This window comes from Parasteatoda tepidariorum, chromosome 11 (genome assembly GCF_982258835.1).
Source record: "Parasteatoda tepidariorum strain Cologne lab strain chromosome 11, Ptep-v5.0, whole genome shotgun sequence".
In the NCBI taxonomy this organism is placed as follows: domain Eukaryota; kingdom Metazoa; phylum Arthropoda; class Arachnida; order Araneae; family Theridiidae; genus Parasteatoda; species Parasteatoda tepidariorum.
Window position 1 is genome coordinate 99,542,837 of NC_141765.1, and position 27,330 is coordinate 99,570,166.

Consider the following 27,330-nt stretch of genomic DNA (forward strand, 5'->3'; position numbering starts at 1 on the left):
TTTAAGTAATGAAACCTTTACACTGGTTTTAACAACTTTATAGGTGTGTGTTCTTTCGTAAAAATAGTAAGATTTTTAGAACTTGATGAGAGTGTGCTTCTTATTTCTGGAATCAATGAATTATTTAATGTATTAAGTGTTTCAGAAAGTTTTTTTGAGTTTGCAACTAGCACATTGTAAAAAATTACTGCAATTTTTGCAGAAAATTTCCATGCATTTTTTTACAGTACCGGTGCTGTAACCTGACAGGTTAAAAATTGAATTTATGAAACTTAAGAGGGAAAAAAACACACATTTTATACAAAACATTCAATTTACACTTACAGATTACTTATTGCATTCATACGAGCTTCAGTTTAATAATAAGCTTGAATGAATTCAAAATATAATTAAATGTTCTCAAATGAGCTTCTTTTTAAGTAATGAAACCTTTACACTGGTTTTAACAACTTTATAGGTGTGTGTTCTTTCGTAAAAATAGTAAGATTTTTAGAACTTCTTCTTCTTCTTCTTCTTGCTTGAGCTTGTCAGATATGTGGCACCTCTGCACATGTTGCATTTTGTACCATACTCCAAGCCCAATTTTTCCTAGTTCCATTGTCTCGGGTCGCCTACTTTATTAATATAGTCTGACAGTCCCTTAATGGAATTAAGGTGAAGCTCTTTAGGATATGGATTGCCTAAGGTAGTGAGGCGCGTAAGGGCGAGGGCATCACATTCGTATAGGATGTGATGTGCTGATTCTACCGCTTCACGGCATTTCCGACATATTGGTTCTTGTTCGAAAAGTCCCAATCTATGTAGATGTTTCCTGAAATGATAATGCCCAGTGATGAAGCCTACAATTGTTTGAATCTTCAATCTTGGGAGCCTAAGAATTTCAGAAGCAATTTTTGCAGAAGGGCTGCTGATCATGCTTTTAGCATGTTTTTGTCCAGGAGAATTGCGCCAAACTTTGTTCATCTCCTGTTTTTCCCATTTTAGGACGGCCTTCTTTGTAGTCTTCATATTGATTCCACAGAAGGGTTCCGTTCCTATTGGATTGAAAGAGGATCCCTGTTTTGCGAGTTCATCAGCTCTTTCATTACCATCAATTCCCATATGCCCTGGTACCCAAATAAGAATGATTTTATTCCTTTTTGCCAGTTCTATTAGGAGATTCTTGCATTCCAGAACAATTTTTGATTTTACTTGAAATGAGTAAAGAGCCATCAAGGCTGCTTGACTGTCGCTGAAAATAAGAATCCGCTTACCATGGTAGCCTTTCTTAATATTTATCTACAGACAGTTTATAATAGCAAGTACCTCCGCCTGAAAGACAGTAGCATACTCCCCAAGACCTTCAAAAAGGTTGAATCTTGGTGACAAGCCACAGACACCCAGTCCTGAGAGGTTACCTTTCTTTGATCCATCGGTATACCAGATTAGATCATCATTCTTTGTATCGATCGTGTTGTTATCCCATTCTTCTCTGGTAGGAAAAACTACTTCAAATGGCCTTTCAAACACGTACTTTCTCTCCATGCAGTCAGAAGGCATAAGGAGAGTTGGATGGTATATTTTCTTAGTAATACTGGTATGACCTCCAGAAGAGGGCTTGTCATACCATTGATATTGCAATTTCATTCTATATGCAGTCATTCTGGCAGAGCTGCACATGAAGATATCTAAAGGAGTCAGGTCCAGAATTGTCTCAAGTGCTCTGGTAGGGGCCGTGGACATTGCACCTGTGATACACAAGCAGGCCAGTCTTTGCAGACTTCCCAGCTTATCCTTCACAGTTTTCTGTTCCACTTTACACCACCATATCACTGAAGCATATGTGAAAGCAGGCCTGACAATTGCTGTGTACATCCAAAACATCATTTTTGGTTGTAATCCCCAGTTTTTACCAAGCATGCGTCTGCACATCATTATGCATTTTTTTGCTTGATTGATTTTGTAATCAACATGTTTATTCCAGGTGAGGTTTTGGTCAAGAATTAAGCCTAAAAATTTCACCTCAGAGGCAATATTGATTTCAACGTTAAAAAGTTTTGGGATAAAAAAGCCTTCCCTTTTTATTTTACGAGTGAATGGTACTAGATTGGTCTTCTGTGGATTTATGTCCAGATTCCTCTCCCTGCACCATTTGCTTACATAACTTAGAGCGTTTTGCATAAGTTGGCAAGTTATGTGAAAATCTTTGCCAAGGATGAGTATGACAATGTCATCCGCATATCCCTGGGTATAGTAGCCTGTATTATTTAGATGTTTGATTAGGCTATTTACAACCAGATTCCAAAGTAATGGTGATAGTACACCTCCTTGTGGACAGCCTCTGGTTGTTTTCTTTTCTAATGTCTCGTTGAAGATATTCATTTGAATGGCTCTATCCATAAGTAGGGACTTAATCCATAAACATAAAGTTTGGTCTATCCCTGTTTCCCTTAAGGCATTAAGGATGGATGGGTGAGAGGTATTATCAAAAGCACCCTGAATATCTAGGAAGGTGGCCAATGCAATTTCCTTTCTCTCCAGGGTGTCTTCAATCTTAGATACTAGCTTGTGTAAGGCTGTCTCTGTAGATTTACCAGGTTGGTAGGCAAACTGTAGATTATGCAAGGGGTTATTGCTACCCAGGTAATCCCTAATATGCCTATCAATAATTTTCTCCATAATTTTAAGAAAGAATGAAGATAAGCTAATTGGTCTGAAAGACTTAGCCTGGTCATAGTTACTTTTGCCAGGTTTAGGAATGTAAACAATCCTGGTCTTTTGCCATAGCTTTGGAATATGTCCCAGTGCCAGACTGGCTCTGTAAATTCTGGTTAACACAGGGATGATAGGATCTCCTGCCTTTTGGATCATTACAGGAATGATTCCATCAGGTCCAGGGCTTTTAAGTGGTTTGAAGGTGGAGATAGCCCACCTGACATTGTTTTGATTGATAACGTTCTTAGCATAGGTCCATTGATTTCTTTGTATTCTTTTTACAGATCCAATGAAATGATGTCCTTCATTGCTATCCATATCAATGGCTCCTGGAAAGTGAGTTTTGGCCATAACTTCCATTATCTCTTTTCCAGTGGTAGAACTTGATGAGAGTGTGCTTCTTATTTCTGGAATCAATGAATTATTTAATGTATTAAGTGTTTCAAAAAGTTTTTTTGAGTTTGCAACTAGCACATTGTAAAAAATTACTGCAATTTTTGCAGAAAATTTCCATGCATTTTTTTACAGTACCGGTGTTGTAACGGTAAAGGAACCTGGTTGGCAGGATGCTGGACCCACGTTCATGTAAACCGGAGTTCGAATGTAGCCATCCGAAGACTCCCTGTGTTGTAAATGGTGACTGGTGCAAGTTAAATCTATCGAGTCGCAAGGTCCTCCATGTTCCCATAAAAAATTATACCTCTGAGGGTACTGAATTGGAGATTGATCGTTCTCTGGCTCAGGTGAAAATTACGATGTGTTGAAGAATGAATTCACCCTGTAAACGGGTGGGACGTATGGGTGTGGACGAAGTCAAATTCTTGGCCATAGATGGCGCCACTGAAAAACTATAACAATCACACCATTTGCCTACGACAACAGCATCAACGAAAAATGAAAATGCTTTTTGCTGCAAAATCGATTGTTTTCATCACATATGCCAGATAATCAGTGCCGACTGAAATCATTTGACGCCATTTTCAGGTGGCTGAAGAACATTCGATGTACACTTGTCTTTCTTTTCATACTATTAATTAAATTTTATGTTATTTTCTTAAAACGTTTTAGGACGAAATACGCAAAATTAACAATAAGGAGATCAAACTTTCGACCTCACCAAACTTTGGGTCTCGATTTTCCAGCAATCCCCTTTATTTTGGGAGTCAATAATCATAATCGGTAGAAAAATCGGTCTTTTCCGCTAGAGCGTTTTGTTTAAAATACTTCTATAGAAAAGTTCGATCTGGGAGAGGTTGTCAATTTTATCTCAATGCACAACTATTATAAAAATATTTATCCATTAGAATTTTTAGATAAATATTTTATGCATTGTTGTTGTAGTCAGCCATATAGGCAGAGAGGGTAGGATCGTTCTTGTTTTCCAGTGGCGCCATCTACGGCCAAGAGTTTGACTTCTGCCACACCCGTTTATAGGGCGGAACCATTCATACAACCACAGATCATAATTTTGACCTGAACCGGAGAACCATCAATCTCCAATTGAGTACCCCCAGCGGTTTTGATTTTTTATGAGAACGTGGAGTACTTCGTGATCCAACAGATTTAACGTGCAACAGTCACCATTTTACTACACGGGGAGTCTTCGGCCAGCTGGATTCGAACTCCCGTTTTCATAAAAGTGAGTCCAGCGCCCAACATACCAAGCCATCCCGGCCTTGTATAATATGTACTATTGCTATGGAAAGCTCCCCAATCGGTGCTCGGAAGTAATTTTAAAGTTGACAGTTAGGTCCGGCTGGAGTGTCTCCTAACGTTTGAACAAATTTGGAGTGAATTGGTTCATAACAGCTAAAATTGGTGGAAATTATAGGAATTCTCCTAACACTGTTTTGAACCGTGATGGCTCACCGGCTAAGGCAGTCATTGACAAGAGCTAAGGTTCGATTCCCAGAGGCGGTTTGAAGCCCACTCAGCTTCAGATCGATAGGTATCAGTTAGTGTGTAAAGTAAAGGGGGCGCAGTGTCTACCACATTGCCACAATCTTGACGTTGATGGTCACGAAATTGTGCAGTCTTATTCCCCATGACGGGCTGTTGCGGTAACTCTTTACTTGACCACTAATTTATTTTTATACCGCACTACGACCACCGATCATAGGAATTTTAATTGAACGATGCATTTGAAATATAATATAAAACATTGCGTAAAATTAAAAAAAAAATAATAAGCACTGAAAGACTATTAATATTTGAACTATCGGTAGTTTTAAGCAATGCAGATGCGGAAATAATTACATTTTCCACACAAGGTAATGAAAAAAAATAATCCAATTCGAATGTACTTAATTTCAAAAGTAATTGATATATAGTAAAATATTTTTCTAAAATTATTTAAAAAGGCTTTGAACAAAGAAAGAATCATCTTCCAATAAAAAACGATACGTGAAAATTGAAATATAATTTTTTTTTTATCTCACAAAACAAAAATTTTTAAATTAGTATTAAATTTAGTAAATAACTAAAACTACTTTTTAATTCTTCGAAAATATATTCTAATTCGATGCAATGAAAAAGGGATGCAAAGAATAAAATTAACAGTTAGCGGCTCAAGGTCTCAAATTAACAAAATTGTTGGACCGTATTGTTAAAATTGTGATTATTCCTTATAATTTGAGTCAAAAATTCGTCGTAAAAAAGACGTGTTCCGTGGAAGGCCGAGAGTTAAGACAATTCAATTAAACTGCGTCTTGATTCGTCAGGGGATAGAGCCTTCCAATGGGAGAACCGGGTTCGAATCCCATCAATGGCTGGTCGATACGAATTCAACATTCTGCTTGCTGACGTAAAATATCCTCAATGGTAGACGGGTCATGGGTTAGACTCCCCTTGCAGGTCAGGCTAACTGTGGGAGGTTTTCCTCTCCAAGTAACGCAAATGGGGGTTAGTTCCATAGAAAAGTCCTCTATGAAGGCAAATTTCTCCCAATACCTGATCCAGGAGTTCACTTGTCTTCTGGATTGGGTTCAAAATTACAAGGCTACGGAGTTGAACATTAGAAGTGAGGTACAAATAGGTCGGCTATTCAACGACGGTTATAAAATAAAATTTAATTAAAGTAGTAACAATTTTAGAAACCTAATATTATATTTATATCGAATCATTATTTATTTAATATTTTAATTATTTCCACTGAATTATTCAATCAAAATGTAAATGAGAAAATTGTAGTTTTAAGAAATAACTCGAAATTAAAAATAGCTTTTAGTTTTGTTTCTCACCTTTATTTTTCCATTTTACGTCAGACCCATAACGTTTTATAATTCAAATCGCCTTTGTTTCGTATCATTTACGTCTGGCAAGTCTTGAAAATGAGCGCCAATTTTGAGTGAGTGAAACATGTCTACTGTTATTTCAAATCAGTATAATTTTAAAGCAATGAAGTTTTTTTAATCAAATAATAATCATACCACCTCAGTCTCCTGCAATCGTTTCTTTTTTTCGTTTTTTTTTATAATAAACACAATAATATTTTCCAATAAACTTTTAACACTAAAAAAAAAATAATAATAATTTTTAATGGTAAAGAAAAGTGTTTCTCTAATAGCCATTTTCAATGTTTGTATTATTTGTTTGTTTTTTCCTGAAATTCAGCTTATTTTATTCATTTTTAGTTTATGCATAATTTTAAAATTATTATTGTTTGAACGATAACAAAAATCAATTCTTCACTTCAAAGCTATTTTTTTGTTTTTTAAATCGGTGCTCCGCCACATCAATCACTTAAAAGTTCCGTAGTCGGAAAAAATTGGGAAACGCAGCTCTAGGAAAAATTTGTTTTCTTATGATTTTATATCCTTTATGGCATCTGCAGTGTAAAAATATATATAAGCAGCGTAAAAATATATTAATAAAAATATATATAATTCAATCTTCAATATAATGCCAATTTTTTATCAAAAAAGTTTTTGTTTATTCTATATGTATATATATTTTTAAATTTATCTTTGGAATTTTAATTGGGCTCCATATACCCTTTAAAAAACCGCAGTTTCCGTGATGAAAAGCCGAATAAAAAGTCTTTTCTTATAATATTAATAGACTTTTAGCAATTTTCTTAAGTTACGAAATTAGACAAGAAAACATATTTTCTCCGAATAAACATTCCACTTTTTCGCATTTGGATAAATATCGTTCAAATATAAGGAGTAGCTGCAATCTAGGAATTATGGTCAGAATATATTGGTCAGGAGGGCAGTCTGAAAGTTGGAATCTTTTTGAACGAAATGTATCGAATAATTCTTTTAATTTTAAAAATACGAATTTTTCCAAAATTTGATATTTTGGAAAATATTTGACCCATTTTGCTCAAGTGGTTACGATGTTGTGATGTCAAGTGGTTGTGATGTATTTCGCCCCTTCTAAAATTAGAAATAGAGAAAAAAAAAGCTTTGTTTCCATTGAGATTTTTTAAGTAGAAAACTTCATTTGCATCCGAAATTAAAGTAAGGAAGCAAATAACGTGCTTCGCCTCATCTGAAATTTAGACATTCATGAAAATAATGTCAAGTTAAACTGATAATTTAAAAAAATAATCAACTTTGAAGTTATTTTTAAAATTGAAAACTTTATTTTAATCTGAATTTTAATTGAAAGGGCGAATAATTTGCTTAGCTCCTTCCGAACTTTAGACATTTGTGAAAATAAATTGGTTATTTAAAAAATAAAAAACTTTTTATTTCAATTTAGAAGCTATTTTTCGAAAAGAAAACTTTCTTTTGAAATTTAGTTTAAGGGCGAATGATGTGTTACGCTCTTTCTGAAATTTAGACATACATTAAAACAAATAATGTCAAGTTTAATTAACAAACATAATTGAGAGAAAAAAATTTCCACGTAGAAGTGATAAGATTTTACTTTCCTCTGAAATTAAAGTAAGCTGGGGAATAATATGTTTCGTCCATTCTGAAATTTAGACATTCGTGAAAATAAAATTAAATTGGTTGTTTCAGAAAAAAAAAATATTTTTTTTCAACTTTGAAACTTTATTTTCGTAAGACAAATACTTTTTTTTTACATGTGATAAATTTCTACGTCATTAAATGAAAGAAACATTTTTGAAAACAAAATGCAACCACCGCAATGAAAACAATTTAATTTCGCGAATTAAAATATTTAATTCCTCATCTCTACAAAATATTCATCTATTTTTTACTTTAATTCAAGAGCATTTTAATTCAGTCATTTTAAAATGCACTTTTGCATTACGTGATGTGATTTAAAAAAAAAATAAAAAACCATCACGTTTTAAAATCGTTATACTATTTTTTTCAAATCAATTTTTCTGTGTAAAAGAAATATTATTTTGCAAAGTAAGTTTTTTGTTATTCTTCGGCTTCGAATAAATTTGTTCAAAAGAATTTAATTTTATGCAAATATGTTACAAAATTGACTGATAAAAAACATTCTGTCGGAAACACTGCTGTTTAATTTAAAATTAACATAATGGCATAAACTATCTGTCATTTAAAGTATAAAATAATTCAAACAAAAAAAATGTATTTTAATTGCAATCGGAGGAAAAATATTAAAAGGGAAGAAAGATCTTGTTGTGCTCGATGCTTTACTTTCACTCGATACAAATTCCGCACCCGCCTCGCACTGACCCCAGTGCTGACGTAAAATATCCTCAGTGGTAGGCAGATCATTGAATAGAGTCCCCTTGCAGTGAGACTAACCAAGGGAAATTTTCGTGGTTTCCCCCTCCATGTAAGGCAAATGCGAGTTGGTATCATAAAATAAAGTCCTCCACATTTCTCCTAATACTTGATCCTGGATTCTTCTGAATTGGGTGAAACATTTTTAGTCTACAGAGTTGAACACTGGTAGTCGTAAACTCAAAATCGGGTCGGCTGTTTAATGATGGATATAAAATAAAACTAATAAATACAGAAAATATTTTCAAGTTACAAATTCGGGCAAAAAAGCGTATTTCCCATTATTTTTCGAACGATTCGCTTTCCTTTACATTAAAAAATATGGGGTTAATCGTAAATTGGAAACGATAATCCCACTAGTTCAATCTAGTGCGTGGTTGAACATTTATTGCCCTTAATATTAATTTCTCTTTTTGCATATTTGTAATTTAATGGAAAATTTTCTTCCACACAATTATGAAAGTTGTTCTTCGAATTATAATTTGAAGCTAAAAAAAGTTTTTATATTTATAATTTTTAAATTATAAATTTAAGAATAGTAATAAAATTTAACATTTTAAGTCATACTCATTTTTTTTTATCATTTATATAAATACAACTTTTAATGTCTGATTTAGAGTTGTAATTAAATAAATGATAAAAAAAATTAGAATAAAACCTAAGAATTCTTTTGAATCAGATTAAAACTTAAAAATTCAATTTTTTTTTTAAACTTCTTTACTCAAAAACTGCGTTTTCATTCCAATTTTCTAATCACGCTTTCATTCATTTAAAATTTTTACACCATCATTACACTTGAATACTGTAAGCTTTATTAAAATACTGTTTTAAACTGTTATTTAAATTATGGTTGATTGATTTTTCCAGTTTTACACTAGAGCTAAATAAACTCAAACCCCTTATGTAAAAATAAAACTTTTTGTCATAAAAATTTTAAAATCTCTGTAGAACATGAAAACTATTCACGATATGGGAGAATTGACCGGTTGATGCAGAAATACGTATACTAAAAGTATTATTCGAAACAAACAAAATGCAAAAATAATAATAGAATATTAACTGTACGCAATTTTTAGAAAAAGTCATGAAGTCAAATGTGCAAAAATGATAAGATATTAAGCGCATTTTCGATGCAAAAGTTCTTAAACTGTCATTTGACCGGTTTGTTTAGTGTTAACAATCAGTTTTAAGCACAATTTGGAACATACACAAATTATATATAATGCATCAGACTGTTCATTTATAGATCTTAATGTAATCCTAAAGGAAACCTTTGGGCATGTATTGCAAACAGACGTTAAATTTCTACAGACATGTAACACAATTAGAATGAAAAATAATGATTTAGGAAAAATATGTGCGTTTGTCAGCATAATTTGAAATGCACAATTACACACACACACAAAATTGAAGACTGCTAAAAATTACTGAAAAATAATCACATATCTGTTTCAAAAATAAACTATTAAAGCCATAAAAAATAAAGTATTCAATTATAAATACACATATTTAAAAATATGCTTATTTAAAAAAGGATGTTTTAATTTAATGTATAGAGAAATTTACAAAAAAATGATAAAAATGTTAAATATAATGAAAAAAAAAAAACCAGATAACTGAACTGATGCATCGTTGAGGGTGGTCAATTTTCGGGAGGGTGACCATCTCAAAACTTTGATAACTAATTCAATTTTATTCTTAGGAACTCTCATTTATTTTGACACAATGGCACTCTTAATGTCAAAAAATGAAGCTTAGACATTAATAAAATATTATCTATATGAATAGTTTTGAATGATGTTATGATAAGTGAAATATATAAGTGCCAGTATAATTTAATATTTGAATTCTGCAAATCGTATTCAAATTGCTTGATAAGGAATTTTTTTTTTGTTATTAGTTTTACTACCCATTAATTAATTAATGCAACAAAAAATGCGTGAGAAAAAAGTACTAGTGTGTGGTAGAAATTCTGAAAAGAAAAATTATGAAAACTGATATGGGAAAAAATAGCAATATAAGGAAGGAAGAAAATTTTTTATTTATAAATCACATGCACACGCAATTTCAGATATGAACACATATATCTTATAAATTATAATTTAACGTACAGAGTTTATACCAATATACAAAGGTTAACATGAAAGTTAACACAACATTATAAAATTATAAAGTATTATAAGTACAGAATACCATATTAAATATCCACATGCAAAGGGAAAAAAACATTTTTTTTAATAATTTTTTCAAACATTGTAAAAAAAAATAAACTTGAAGAGTAATTAATTTCACATTTTATTTTTATTACATTATATCACACACACAGTTTATTTAAAACACAAACATATAAAAAGTATATCATACTATAAATGTAAACTTTATTTTAAAAACTTTTCTTTGTAAACTTAAATTTCAAAACTCCTTATGACATTTTTTCAATCTTATATGACAGTTTCCTTACAGTTCTACCCCAATGAGCCTTTATAACAGTACTGAAAATGAAAAAAAAATTAATATGAGCTTTAAAATATTTTTGAATGATAATAAACATTTTTTTTCCTTTTGTAGAATCAATGATTGAAATTAAGATAAACAGATACATCAAATTAAGGAAGAAATCAAAAGCTAAAATAATACTTCAAAATCCAACAATAAATGTCCTTCACTTTATTGTTAAATCAAAGCATTTCTGAAACAACTCATGGTGGGTCAATGGTTGGTGGAGGTCCCTTAATTTTGTGACCAACAGCATAATGGTTTCAGTCTGGTAAGCATTACACACAATTTTTGCCTTTCAATCCCATACAAGCTTTTAACCATCAATCAGCAACTGTGTGTGGGCTTGTCACCATCCTTCATAATTATACCTCAGTTTGTTTGATCACTCATACATTGTTGTAAATTTCAGATAATATAAATTAAGACAGGTGGATTTTATCATGAAGCTTAAAAAAATTATTATGTTTCATCAAAAATTAAACAAATTAATTTGTACAAATTAAAGCAAATTGTAAAAATATTCCGAGAAAGATTAGCTAAAATATATAGTTATTTTACATGTTAACTTTTTAAAACTGTAATACTGATCAAAAAAATGATCATAAATTGAAATGGAGAACTAAAAACAGTTAACTATACTGTATTAAACAAGATAGTCCCCAAAACCACTTGACACTTGGTTTATGATGAAATTTAATGCATAATAATCTGAATTGGCCATACCGAGACAAATTTAACTATTACATATTCAAAATAGGGAAAAATCAGTCATCAATGTTATAAGTAATATCTGCCCCAAAAAAGTAATAATAAATAGATAACAAGAAAAAGGAAGAGAGATCAATGCAGTATTCTGGTGTTGTGATACCTGAGTAAGTATAAAAATGGGAAAGTGCAAAATGCAGTTGTAACAATCAGTTTACAAATGAGCTACAGTATGTGTAAAAAATTACATCGTAAACCAAAAATGCTCACCAGGTTTTGAGACAGTATAGTGATAGGTCACAGCATAGAAATCAACTTAAATTTTGATTATAATTTTGATTGGTTTGAAATTAGCTCCTAAATAATATGGTAACAATAATATCAATTTTAAATGATCAAAAAATTGGCAATACCTGAATATTTTGAAAGCTTAAGGCCATACAAAAAAAAAATTCAATTATGAACAACAATGGGTTGAAATAAATGAACTTGTAACCAGGGTGTAAGATTATTTATATGGGGGAACAATCATCCATGAAATGAAAATAATTCACAAAAATAATTTTCTCAGTAAAATACGGATATGTACTATAAATTTTTTCTCTCAAATAGCTTGACTAAAATTCAATTAAACTTATTTGTTGCCTTAAAATAAGATTTTTCATGAAATATTTAAATAAAAATCTAAAGGTCTTACTTTTAAACTTTAAAAGTCATAAGATTTGGATGTGTAATTCACACTAAGGCAGAATGCAGTTTTTGAATTGATAGAGCATCTAACTATTGCTATTGATTGAACATCAAACTCAAGTTAAAATCTTACATTATTGCATACATTAAATAGCAAAGTTAAACAGTTCTAGAAACTATGTCTGACAAAAACATAGGTAAAAAGAACTTGTATATTTAAGAAACTGTATTTATCTTAACATAATAAAACCCTAGATAGAGTTGATTTTAAAATAAAAATATCTAATTGTGTCTTAACTAACATTAAATAGATATTTAAATAATTATAAAAATAATGCAGATTAATTCCAAATACTTCTACCAGTACTTTACCTTTAGATACCTAAATTATTTTAAAATAATTTAGTTTCATTAATTAGTAAAGAAGGTTTGTCAGAAGATATAAAGCTAGTATAAACATTTTTAACATAATGTTATGGCAAAAATTTTGTTTTGCATCACTTAGTGATTAAGTGATGATGCTATACAATAATGACAAATTTGTAACTGTTAGTTAGAGAACGCATTATGATGCAATATATAATGCAAAAAAAGGTATATAAAATTCATATTTACAGTTAATAAAATATAAAACAATTTAATTTAATATTATAGCAATCTACTAAAGTTGTGATATTTTAATATGTAATATTTTAATTCAACTTAAACTAGATTTTGAAAAAAAATACAATAACAATAATGAAAATTTTAACATCGCTGATCATAAAGATATTACATTGACATTATGTAACATTAAGTAAATACCACAAATAGTGACAGTAAAGAATGTTAGACATGATTAAGGTGATAACTCGATTTTAATATAGTCAGTAAATAAAATAATTTTAAAAAAAGAGGTTATTCATTCACACAATATTTTACTTAAATTAAAACTTAGATATATTGACATAATTTTAAAAGCTTCTTGTATTTGCTGAAAAATAAGCAAATACAATTTTGTGAGAGGATTTACCTAAATGCCCCTTTTAGTTTAAAAATAAAAATAGATTTTAAAGAACTAAAGCAATAATACTTAGTAAATAAAACTAAAATTATAAGTATTACATTTTCTATATATTTGTAACATTTCTTGAATTACAGAATTTATATTTTTAGGCCACATTATATAGGCTTTTTGAGAGATTTTTCAAAGCTATTTTTCAATTTTTTAAGGCTAACTGAAATCAAGACATTATGCAAAATTCAGCTGGAAGAGTTGCATGTTTTGTAAACTTAGATTCAATAATTTTACATACACTCAATATATAATTAAGGATCCAGTTCTAATAAGTTAACACAAGGAATTTTTCAAGTAATATGAAGGAAAAAGAAATCTGAGGCTTGAAGTTTCATTAAATGAAAAATTTTGTTTTTATAATTATGTAATTTGTATTTAGTAGGGGTCATACAATAATGTTTTTCACTTATAGACCATATAACAAAGAATTCATTGTAAGAATGTAAAAGCACATGAATTTCTTAATTATATTTTAATGATATGTGAATTTTTATGAGGGGAAAATGGGCTTTTTTCATTCACACCTTTTCAAAGTGTTTTAATTAGTGCCTTTTGATTTTATTTAATCTCTTTTCCTCATTAAAAAAGTTTTCATACTTTTCTTTCAATTGCATATTTAAAAGGTATTACATTTCATTGAGTAAAGTTTCACTTCTGTTTCCTATCCCCAAACTTAGAGTCAGATAATTAAAGTAAATTTCCAACTAAGCACTAAACATGTTAATTATTTATTGTGAAAACTTGGTTGTTAATGTTAAGTTTGCTAGAAATGTTTATTGCAGTTTCTAATAAATTTTTCACATTTGTATAAGTCATTAGAAAAGCGCTCCCCTAGTTTATTTTTTGTTATCCTCTGTTACAATTAATATTAGCAGATTGAGCATTAACACCCACATATTAAATCACATAGGAATGAATAATTTTATGATTTCATTATTCATTCTGTATAAGTGAAACATTATAAATTTTTGACTATAGATTCAAGAATTTTGAACCCAAATCAGATTAAAAGTAAAAATACTTGTATTGCACAACAGTGCTGTTCCCATCTTGCTTTTATTTTATCATTGATCAAAATTTTAATACTATTTCTTAAAGGAAAAAAAACACATTATATGTTTCTATAACATAACTATGTCAACTCAAAATATTATTTTTCCATGTCTTGTAACTTACAAACTTCTCTCTACTGTGCCACTAATTCTTTCTTTCTTTTAATGATAGGGATAAAACTGTGGTTATTAGAGAGTTACAAATTTATTATCATAAATTAATGATTTTTTTTAAAGAAAATAATTTTGAAGAAAAATAAAATTTGAGAAGTAATATTTAAAAAAAATTGAATAAAATATTTATATAATACATATTTTTAATCAAAACACTAAAATCAATGTATCAGAAATATCTGTAATTAACATAGGTGACCAGTTTGGTTTTTATAAGGAACTTGTCATTTTGCTGTTCCTCACTATATGGTCTGGTGTTGTGGTAATATAATATTTCAACTATAATTCAATAATTTATAGAACAAAACTTCAAATAAGCCTTTACGGATTGTGTGCCCGGTCAGAACATTATGTCCAAGGCATGCACACATTTCAGTTATATCATTTTATTTCAATTAGTCAATAATTTATAACTAAAAATTTCAAATAGACCTTAGTGGTCTTTATGAATTGTGCATCAGATTTTTTACTGTGCCCAAAGCACACATAACAAAGCTTGAATTCATAGAATATAGCAAAGAGGATGTTTGGAGCTTTTAAAGTCTAATTTTAAAAAAATTGATTACTTGTTATTTTTAAGCAATTACAGCAAAAAGTATATAAATCATAGCATCCTTCAAGTAGGTAACAAATCAAAGTAAAGAGGAAAGATATTTATAATCAAATTTTAAGTTCAACACAATAACAATAAGCAAATTAATAAAAACAACTAAATATAATTCCTTGCATAGAACTAACATGATATTATTTGCAATGAAATTAGAATAAAATCAAAATTATTTTTAAAAGAAATAAATACATATATTTTTTATTGTTTAGTTCTTGTAAAGTAAATCTTTTTAAGTAACTTTTTATGATTTTTTTTTTTTTTTTTTTTTTTTTTTTTAATAACGGCAGGCACTTGAACTCTCGTTCTTCGCCTCGGAAGATGCCGGAAGTGTTGCTCATTTAGCGTTACCCAGTGGGCACCTGTGAACCTAAGTCACGGAGGCGAGCAACATTACCCACGCCACACTGCCACAAACCCGTTCATAGGGTGGGCCACATTCACACATCACACACAACAGAGGACAGCACAGAGAGAAACATCCATGCCCAGAGCGGGATTCGAACCCGCAGCCATTGGCTCCGCAGTCAGGCACGCTAACCGCTCGGCCACCTGGCCGGCACTTTTTATGATAGTCTCAATCATTTTTTTTTCTTTTGAGTAAAAGAATAATTGATTAAATAATGTAAAGACTAACAGAATAAATAATATTGATTTCATTTCATTAGAAAACTGCAAATGTAATTTAAAAGCAACTTTAAAGCATTAGTTTTTATATATGGCTTAAAAGATTCTTTGGTCATAAAATAAGTTAATTGTCTTGACATGAAAATATACTTAAATCCTCTATTAATTACAAATTGTAAACCATTAGAAACTGACTATGTAGCTCTGTTATTGATTACAATAGTTGCTATAAACATGGATAGAGAAAGAAGGAATTTAGTGTAACAAAAGAGAAAGATCTATGTATATTATACATGAATGTGCTCAGGTATCAGAATTGTTTTCCATATGCAATAACAGAACAGTGCATTTCCATGAGCAAACAATTCAATTTGCACCAAAAGAAACCCATAAAATTCTTTCCACTTATTTCAAAACCAATGTGATGAAAGTTGCAACATTGAGATGCGATATATGATAATCTATGATAGCCAGGATTTATTATGCAGAAAATAATAATGAGGAACAATAAGCCAGTTTTAATTTTAGATCTGGTAGGAATATTTTACCCTCATTAAGAGTTAGACAAACAAGAATTTCTTAAAAATAAAATTTTATGCAAAATTTGTTGCACAACCATGGTGAACACGTCAAATTAAATCTAGGATATGATATATGACACATTTGAAATAATGAATGTGATTCAAGTGTTTTATAAAAAAAAATTAATTGTCTTTAAAAATAAATTGTTTTATAGTAAAAAGATAAATTTAATATTTAAGCGGTTTTTACTTTCATATGTCATTCTGGTACCATAACAGTTACTGCTCTTCCATTATCATTGGAGAGTAAAAAACTAAAAATTATGTTTGTTTATAGAACACAAACAATTAAATTCTGTGTCAAGACATTGAAACAAATTCCCATTGAACGGGAGTATGGGGCCATGCGCCCAAGACATTAAAAAAAAAAAATTAAGAGTCTAACAACTGAAGAGCAATCACCCCTTTAAATAAAGCATTTTAAATCCTACCAAACATTTTAATGTAAAAGGCTATTACCATATATTGCATAAGCCACTGAAAATTATCAATGTGGATTAAAAAGAGAAAGATCAAGACCAGATCCACACAATCATGCAAATCTGAGGAAAAAACAAAAGAAATTAATATTTATATATACCATATATTTTTTGACTTTAAGACAGCATATGATGGCATAGAAAGAACAAAATTATATTGTGCACTACTCGATTTAGAAATATCCATGAAACTTGAGAAATCTTACAAAGATGACTCTTAATAGAGTTAAATGCAAAGGAAAACTATGCAAAGTAAAAACCTATACAAATATCTATAATAGTGAGATTCCATGTCATTGGAAAAAGTTATTAAAGACTCAGTATAACAGTTTAAATATTAGAATAATTGATTAAATATAGCAAACAAATGTTAATATGGATTAAGAAATCACTTTAAATTAAAACTCTTAAGAATAAATTAAAGACTTATCAATATAAAACTTCAGTAAACCAAATAATTATGTGTGAAAGCGCATTCTGGACCATGAACAAAACAAAGGAAAACAAGTTCTAAGAGAAAAGAAAATATTTGGCGCTGTCAAAAAATTATGTCCGGAGAGTAATAACCAAATATTGTGAAAACTAAAAAGGTATATCAATTAAGATGACTCGGACATATCTACAGATACAATGATTTAAACCCAAAGAAAAAAATGGCAAACAGGTATACCAATCATGAGGTGGCTTGATATAGTTGAGAAAATGGCAGATAAAATTGGGATCAACCATTGAAAAACTGTAACAGTAGATCATTCCCAATGAAAGAAACTTAAGTCTTGGCCTGCAACAGGCTGTAGAAATGCAGAAAAAGAAAGAACTGTTTTTTTAATAGTCCTATTTTTAAGATGTTAAAAAAGGTTAGAAATAATAAATCAATAAGGTTAATAATTTTCCTTAGTAAAAAACAATTAAAGTGAAATATGCAAATTTTTTCAACAGGTAAAATAAAATTTAGTTAATAAGTAATAAGTTAATGAAAATGAATATTATTTAAAATTATACAGATATTAATGTTTAAAAGGGTCCACTAATAGACATTTCAGCATGATCAAAATTTATTTTGAAAGAATTTATCCAACAAATAATAAAAAATACTGAATTAAGAAAAAAACTAGTTATTTCATCAAACAAATTTAAAGAGTGTGTCAAAGAGTACTTCACGAAAATCAAAATTAATTTTAACACAATATTTTCTATTCAAAAAAAAATTCATAATTCATATTTATTGCTAATAAATGTGAAACTTTCTCATGAATCAGTCATACTTTCCGTTTCAGAAACAAAAGATTGAATGTAACATTTTTAATACTATTTTTTGTATAAAAATAATAATGTTGATTAAAGATTAAAAGAAATACAAAGAAACTTTCTCATTACTGACAGCATATTTCGTTTAGCAGAAGAAAAAAAAAGTATTACTTCTCACATAGCTGAAACAGCAAGTATGCAAAAATGATGATGGAGTAGCGGCTGTGGGTTCCACTCCTTACGTTTCTGTCACTAAATGAAAAGAAAACAATTAAGGACAGTGAAAAATACACAAAATTAGCATTCTATTTCTGATAACTATGAACTACAATTACTATGAACTAAAAACTACATAAAAAAAATGCATGGAGACAATTTCTTAACATAAAAAAATGGTTACAAGGAAAAAAACACTTTGTATAGAAAAGAAATTAGGTTAAAAGGTTTTTATATAACTTGTTGATATATTCAGCTATCTGTAGAAAAACTAACTAGTGAATTAACATTAAAATAATGAAATTTAAACCTCTTTTAGAAAAAATTCTGTTCTGCATTTTATATATTATAGAGTAACAAGTATAGGAAAACTTTTATTACAATCATGATTTAAGTAAAAGTGTAAAAACAATAAAAACCTATAAGCAGAAGCCTTAAAGTTTGTTTTGATTTTAGTTTTCCCCCCCTCAAACATGGTTCACATATTAAAAAATATTAGTCAAGATATGAGTTTTAAGAAGGGGTGCACAACCTATGTCCTGCTGGCCACATGCCGCTCGTGGGAACTTCTAATCGTATTAAAAATTTCTTTTATTAAATTATTTAATTTAAATTCATATTACTCTATAAAATACGTATTTGTTTCTTTTTGTTTTTGCACTTTCATTCTGCAAGCTTCCTTTTGGTTAGAATATATATAACGTCTCGCAATATTTATATATATATATATATTAATAAATTAATTATTGTGAAAAATGGAAAAAGTTTTTTTTAAAAATATATCAGTGTTTTTAGTTTTAAATAAATTCAAATAATTAAAAGTATTTAATTTTCTGCTAATATGTTATTAAGTTTACTTGTAAAAATATCTGGTGCTTAGAACACTAATGTTTGGATAAAAATCATTGTGCACCCCTAGTTTTAAGAATAAAATAGAATCAAGTTTTTCTTAAAATACACAATGAGGTGGCAGTTTAACGTTTTTAGAAACCTCGGTTATTAAGTTATAATTTATAAGAAAATTTTTTAATTTGTTTATTATAGTTCGTTTTTATAAGCTACAATTCAAACGATCTACAATTTAATCCTTTTTATAAGGGACTATTCATTACAAATCAAAGGTGCAGAAAACGACGAATGAGAGTTAACCTAAAATATTTTGGAAATGTATGAAAATTAATACATTTGTAATACATTTAAAACATTTAATTGAAAAAATTATTCAAAATATTTATGCAAAAATATTTACGGTGCAAAGTAAAGGATAAATAAATGCATTAACATATTTATAATATTTGGAAATTTTGGTTTTCTTGTCTCTCGGAGAAAACAATAAATATTCAACAGCTGTTACAGATTGTAGCTGTTACACATGTCTGAAAATTCCTGTGAATACAAAAATCTCCTGATTGGTTTAAAGATTTTCAGGCCTTCTGCAAATATTTGCTCTAATTGTTTGTGTTCACTCTTCATTGGTATTATATTGCACTTCTACGACTACTTTTTGATTCAACTATATCACAAATTTCAATATATTTATCAACTGATGCATAAACATCAAACCTGTTGCTTGAGGTGTTTTACTCAAACTGTAACATAATCCACATTTTTTTTCATTATTAGCATCACCATTCAAGAGATACTGTTCTACTTCTCAAAACAAATTAATTTCAACATTATGGTTAAATGTTGGCAGAAATTTTGAACAATAAACGAAGGAATTTGCTAGTTTCAAAAATCCTCTGAACGGGTACTTTAAATATTATACGAATAAAATTTGTGATGGAACTGTTAAAACAATACAATATATGTGAGGAAAGGAAAGTTGCAGAAATGATGGATCTAGGTTTGACTATATCTAATAACAACTTAATTGATAACCATATTTGCCGACGTTGGATCAGATCACTACTTGATTCTTGCAATATTAAAACTAAAATTAAGAAAATCGCCAAAGAAGACGGGACATAAAAGAATAAGCTATGACATTGCTAAGTTAAAAGCCAAAGAGTGCAGACAAGAATTTTCAATCGAGTTGAAAAACAGATTTGAGCTGTTAAAGGAAGAAGAAAATCATGGCAACACTAAGCAATTAGAAAATGAGGTAAAAGAAAAAGTTGAAGAGACTTGGGAACATATCAAAAACATTTATTGCGACGTAGCAGAAAAAGTGTTGGGTAAAAAGAAAGGAAAGAAAAGCAAAGAATGGATTACGGGAGAAACATTAATACTAATTGAAAGCAGAAGGAAAAAGAAAATACAGATGGAAACTACAAAGTCTGAAAGATTATTTAATCGGTATAGACAGCAGTATAGTCAAATTGATAGAGAAGTAAAAAAGTCAGACAGAAAGGACAAAAGGAAATATTTCACAGACCTTGCCACTGAGGCTCAAGATGCAGCGCAAAAAGGACAAATAAGTACTTTCTATCAGAAAGTGAAACAAATAAAAGGAAATAAACGAAATTCGCAATGTGCAGTACGAGACAAAAACAATAAGTTACTTACTACGGATAAGAGGATCGAAGAAAGATGGAGAAAATATTTTGAAGATACGCTTAACGCACACCATGTTGAAAATTCTGAGCAACTCCCAAATGTTACATTAAATGTAGCATCTACTGTAGATTTTTCTTTGGAAGATATCTCGCTGGATGAGGTACAGAGTGCCCTGAGGGCCACAAAACCAAAGAAGGCTGCAGGGAGAGACGGAATCGTGGCAGAGATGCTTAAGGCAGATTTTGAAACCGCTACAAGACAGTTGCAAAAGCTCTTCAATGAAATCTGGAGAAATGAAAGAATACCAGAACAATGGAAAGAAGCAGTAATAGTGAAAATTCCCAAGAAAGGCGATCTAACAAAATGCGAAAATTGGAGGGGCATTAGCCTACTTTCCATACCGGGAAAAATATTTGGAAGAATAATTTTGAATAGACTAAAACATGAAATTTATGGAATTTTAAGAGAAGAACAGGCAGGCTTCCGCAGTGGAAGTGGAACAATGCAGCAAATCTTCACACTTAGAAATATCATTGAGCAAAGCTTAGAATTTAACACCTCTTTATATTTAAACTTTATTGATTTCAGTAAAGCCTTTGATTCAGTTAAGAGAGAGAAATTATGGGAAATTTTATCACTTTATAATATACCAGAAAAATATATTAACATAATCAAAGATATGTATGATAACAGCAAAGCATGTATAGAAGTAAATGGAGAATTAACTGAATTCTTTTTAGTAAAAACTGACGTGAGACAGGGATGTGTTTTATCGGGATTTTTATTTATACTGGTGATAGACTGGATTATGCGAAACAGCTTGAAAGATGAAAAAAGAGGAATAAGGTGGAATTTCACAACTACTTTAGAAGACCTTGATTTTGCTGATGACATCGTACTTATTTCATCCAAATGTACAGACCTTCAACTTAAAACAGACAAATTCAACAAATATTCAAATAGTGTAGGTTTATTCATGAACAAGAAGAAAACTAAAGTAATGAGAATAAATCAAAAGAAAAATGACAAAATTAAAATCGAAAATCACGAAATAGATGACATAGAGTCATTTAGCTATTTAGGTTCTATTGTAGATAAAAAAGGTGGAAGTAGTGAAGATATTAGACAGAGAATAATCAAAGCAAGAACATGTTTTAAGGGATTACATAAATTTTGGAGAGAGTCAAATATTGAAATAAAGACAAAAATAGTTGTTTACAAAGCTATTGTTAGAGCAGTACTATTATATGGCGCAGAGACCTGGAAACAGACTAAGATCGAAATACAAAAATTAGAAACCTTTCAAAACAAATGTTTAAGATTTATTTTTAAAATTCTCTGGCCTTACAAAGTATCAAATCAAAATCTATTAAAGAAAGCTAAAATAAAAACAATCGAAGATGAAATTAAAAAACGAAGATGGAGCTGCTCGGACATATCCTTAGAATGCCCAAAGAAAAAATTTCATCTGTTGCGCTTACATGGGCCCCTGATGGTAAGAGAACAAGAGGAAGACCCAGACTTACCATCCAGCGCATGTTTTTGGGCGAATTAAAAGAATGTGGAATATCTGGCTGGGAGGAAGCAAGATCTATTGCTAAAGACAGGAGGCGTTGGAGGGATATGCTAGAGGCCTTAAGTGCCTAAGGCACGTAGAGGATAAGTAAGTAAGTAAGTATATTTGCCCATGCAATGAATTAATTGTAAACTTAAAACATTAATATATATCAACAATAATATATAATTTGATTTATTATGGGCTAAATAGTGTTATATTCATATTATATTACAGTAAAATATACTTTTAAGAAAAGTTACGCAACTATTAACCCTGTAAAAGCTTATTATTGAATATCACCAGAAAAAAAAATTTAGGTATAAATAGTATATTATACACATTACATAATTTCATTAATCATATATAAATATTATGCCAGTTTAAGAAGAAATTAGGAATAATGAATAAATATAAATATTTTGTTACATAACGTAGAAATATCATAAAAAACTACAACAGCTACTTTTCATGTTTTGAATTTGAATAATGAAGACAATAATATTAGGAATATGATCCATACACAAATAAGGAAAAATTAATTAATGAGCTTCATATTAAAAAATAAATAATTTACAGCTAAATTTTTGTCAATATAATAGGAATACTAATTTCCATTATAAAACAATATTATAAAATTCCAATCATAATTACAGAAACTTTAAACATTTTAAAATTTTGTATTAATTTTTAATAGTTGTTTCATTTTAGTACACTTAACATATTAATTTAAAACCAGGTTAGATCTTCATGAAAATAGTCAATCAATGTAAATAAAAATCTCAATAAAATAGAAAGAATTATAAACAAAAGAAGAAAATTATAAACAAAAGAAGAAAATTATAAGCAAAAGAAGAAAATTATAAACAAAAGAAGAAAATTATAAAAAAAAAAGCTTAAAAATCTCTCTTTTTTTTTCATTTTGAAGCAGATTATTAGCAGAGCAAGACTATTTTAATAACAAAATAAAATATCATTTGCAAATTACATAGAAATGATAAATATAAAATTGCAAAAGATAATTAAAAGAAAACTAAGATATTGGTAAAAAAACTCGTATTTATATATCCTTTTATATTTTTAGTTTAAGATAAATCACAATACAAGGCAAAACAATATTAAATATTTTCCCTATTTTAAACAAATATATATAAAAATTTACCTCTGCTCAACATCAGAGAATGCTTGGAGTATAAAAAGGAGGGTCAATTTTATAGCATCAGAAATAGTATTATTAAGAAGAGCAGCTCAAAACTGAAATCGAAAAATTTTAAGTGTTAAACATACTTTTAAATGATACATGAGAGATTACTTTCTAAAAAATGTACAAAACTGTACAATGTACAAGAAAGAAAGCTTATGTAAGGAGCATAAATATTTCTTGATTGTGCAAATTTTTTTTTTATTGAAATATCATCTTAAAGTAAAAATGAATAGAAAGAATGATAAGAAAATTACAAGCCATATTATTTAAAAAAATAAAAATACCTTCATTTGAAAAGCCTTGACACAGACTTAGATCTTTATTGAATAAGTGTACATAACTCAACAAATCTACTTGTTATTATTTTTTTAGGATAATGATCTGTGTTAACCTTGAATTTAAATGTTACAAAACGTTATAATTAGGCAAGAGTCAAAACTTACTTTTTTACATAGATTTAATATTGCCAGTGCTTTAATATAGTTAAAACATAATTCTTGCAACAGATTCTATATTATATGGTAAGATTGAAAGTCTAAAAATGTTTTTAACATTTCATGATTAATGAAAAATGTAAGAGATTTAAGTTGCCTTATTAAAGTAAAATAATTTTAAATACACTTTTTATTCATTATCTGCAATAAATAAATACACCTATGTGTTTCAAGTTGTTACTATACCTTTTTATAAGTCTTGAAAGTTATGTTTCATATCATCAATGGTTATTTCAATTGATTATAAAAAGAAAAGTTCAAACTATGAAAATAATTAGTATAACCCAAATTTTTTTTCAAAAAACTAATTAACAAAAACATTTTTCAGGAGAAATTTTGATCGAACCCTAACTTCCCACCCCTTGAGTACAGCCATAAAGAATGTTAACTCAGACAACCAGTTCAGGAGCACATTTAATAGTTATCCAATATAACTGCTAGTAATTTCATGCAGAACAATTTATTGCACACTAGTAATTCATATAAAAAAAAAATTCATTGTCTACTTCTTAAATTTTACAAAAATTGTGAAAACAGAGTTTATCAGTGCCTCTTTTTAATATTAAAATATCTTTTGGTATAAGAGTTATAATCAGTTTCATAGAAAAAAGTACTGCTTATGGAATTGTGGAACATGCTTAAAAATTCAATAATCAGGATTACATGTAAAGAGCAGGGTAATAACAGAAAATCAAAAGAAATAGCAATGCTCTTTCTATTTTAAGGTAAGAAGTAGCTAATTGAGCAAGCAAAATTAAAGTTTCCAATAATATGTACACTTTGGTAACGAATAATTGGGCAATTGAATCAAAGAATCGATATAAACAATTTGTGGGGGGCGGAGTTATCGACCATGCCAACCGTCATCTATCAAAAGGTACCTCAGGATTGAATCAAGTTAGCATGTCTTATATACTAGTGAATCGATGCTTAATATTCGTAGTTGTAGTTACGCCACATTACTCCCCCAGCAGAATTTTATCAGGGATAGAATTGGTTGTATAGATACCACTAGTTGCTGTACTTGTGACAGACTGGGAGAGCGGTCACCGGAATTTTGAGTGCTGAATGAATGCGAGAGGTATATTAACTTCACAGTAGTAGTCGCTCCTGCGTTGCCATTAGCAGTTGAGTGTATGCAGGCGTTGAGAGTGTATGACGTTGTATGTTTGAGACGAGACTGAGTAGCAACAGCGCAGGAGGGTGATGATGCAGTCACAAATAGCAAGTAAACTTTCAATGTGGACTATCCATCGAAGTAGGCGTTACTGCGTGTTTAAATCACGTCCGGAGGTCACCAATGTGGGGGGCGGAGTTATCGATCAGGCCAACCATCATCAATCAAAAGGTACCTCAAACTTTGTATATTAATTTGTTAATATCAAAAATAAAAACTATATTTTTATACATTAAATAGAGTTACTACTGAAACTGTCAATACATTTTCTTACAGTTCAACTCGAATATATTATATTATTAAAAAAAAAATTTGCACTAGCGTATTCGAAAGAAGATAAAGATTTTTAAAGATTAAAATATTTTTTTCAAATCTGTATTATTTAAATAATGGTATTTTTTAAAATTAATAACATGACTTAAACATAAACAACAGAAAGATTGCTAAAATTCAGACCATAGCCTATTTAGACTAGCTTCTCGAGACAGAATCCACAGAAAAACTGCTCCTATCGTTATAAGCTCACGCTTGCGCAGCGAAGATGTCATGTGCAATAAATTTGATTTGTAATAATTAAACATAATTTTTTAAACCTTTAAAGTAATAAGCAATACATTTTTTCATGTCTGTAAAAGGTGACTAAAACCATAAAATAAAAAACTTCGTCACAGCTTAAAAAAAAAAAAAAATGATTGAATGTAATGATATAAAATTAGCTTTTCATACACAAGTATTTGTTTACTCCCATTTCTGCCTTTTTTTAAATTAGTTACTAAGCACTTTTTTCATGTTTTCATCTAACTCTCTATATAATTTGAATTTCAAAAACTAAAATAGACTTTGCAGACAAGTAAGCTACAAGCTTAAAACAATTCTTCCACGCAAGTGTTCTAAATAAAGTCTTACTTCAACTCAATACGTAAGTTAGAAAAAATAAGTTTTAAACTTGCAAATTTTTAAAAAAAAAACATGTAGATGTTTGCCCGGGGGTGGCTATGTGGCCTGGACTGTAACTAATAAAAAATTGTCAAGACTAATTTTTTTTTACAGCATTTTATGTAAACAGTTATTGTTCCAACTAAAGAATATATTTTACAAATGCAATACGAAGTTTGTCGCATTTTATCTTATGCTTTTTATGTTTATCATAAATATTTTTGTCACAATGAATTATCTTAATAATGATATTTTTCTAAACTATTTACATCATTCATCACAAGGAGTAAAAATTTTTGTCTTCTGGTTTTACATTTTTGAGAGTATCTAAAAAGAAATAAGTTACTATTCATATTTTTACTGTTCATTGGTTTTATCCCTTTGTAGCTTAATGAGAATTTTTTGTTTTAAGGGATCACCACACAAGGATCTTTTCTAGTAAGTGCCCCTCTGACTGTCATGTTTTTTACATATATTAGTGCCAAAAAAGCAGCTATTCGAGAAAATTAATCTTCTTTAGAAGGAAGTGCTGTACACTATAGCAAAACTAGTAGAAAAGTAAAATCATATAAATGTAATTACCTTTTTTATAAAATACCTCTTTTAATAACCTGGGAAATTATAAGTAGAAAAGTTTCTAAATAACAAGTTTGTAGGAGTTATTTTTTTAGACTTTTACTACCCTATCCTGTTATTATTATAACCATTCAGATTAATTGATCCCTAACAATATCTGGAGCAAATTAACAATTAGGTTAAAAGTTATTTCATGATGAGAAACAAAATTTATTAAAAGCTTATTGGTTTAAAGAAAATGAAAAACAAAAGTTTTATCTTAACTCTAAGAGCACTTTTAATACCTGTTTGCAAAAAATAATTGAACAGAAATGTTTCATTACAAAATGAAAAAATATGAAATGAAGCACCACCTTCACAAAAAAAAAAAAACAATTAACAATTACTAATAGCTTCTTGCCAACTGTCATGCAATTTTTTTATTTAAAATAAGTTAACAACTAGCAGTGATTGCATCTTAGTTCTTTGTTCAGGGTTGCCACTGGCGACTAAAATGCAACTATTTTCAGCATGAGACGACTATGGCAACTTTTTTTGCCTAAAAAGGCTAAAAAAGCAACTATTTTCAGGAAAAGGAAACTTTTT

The 27,330-nt window shown here is 29.4% G+C and overlaps 1 protein-coding gene and 1 long non-coding RNA gene across 11 annotated transcripts; both read right to left on the reverse strand.

Annotated features, from left to right (window-relative positions):
• Positions 1-588: 588 nt before the first annotated feature.
• On the reverse strand, positions 589-1,212 carry LOC147802004 (uncharacterized). The gene has a single exon (XM_087154549.1). It carries the CDS (start codon positions 1,210-1,212, stop codon positions 589-591), a length of 624 nt encoding a protein of 207 aa, XP_087010675.1.
• Positions 1,213-10,391: 9,179 nt separating this feature from the next.
• Positions 10,392-26,012, reverse strand: LOC147802005 (uncharacterized). Of its 10 annotated transcripts, none has more exons than XR_015430584.1 (4): positions 25,960-26,012; positions 23,521-23,612; positions 18,260-18,340; positions 10,392-10,861 (listed from the first exon to the last, which is right to left on the reverse strand). It is a non-coding gene; the product is annotated as an uncharacterized LOC147802005 (long non-coding RNA). The 10 variants fall into 10 exon arrangements; XR_015430579.1 differs by having other exon boundaries at positions 25,690-25,983; XR_015430580.1 differs by having other exon boundaries at positions 24,243-25,980.
• Positions 26,013-27,330: the final 1,318 nt, after the last annotated feature.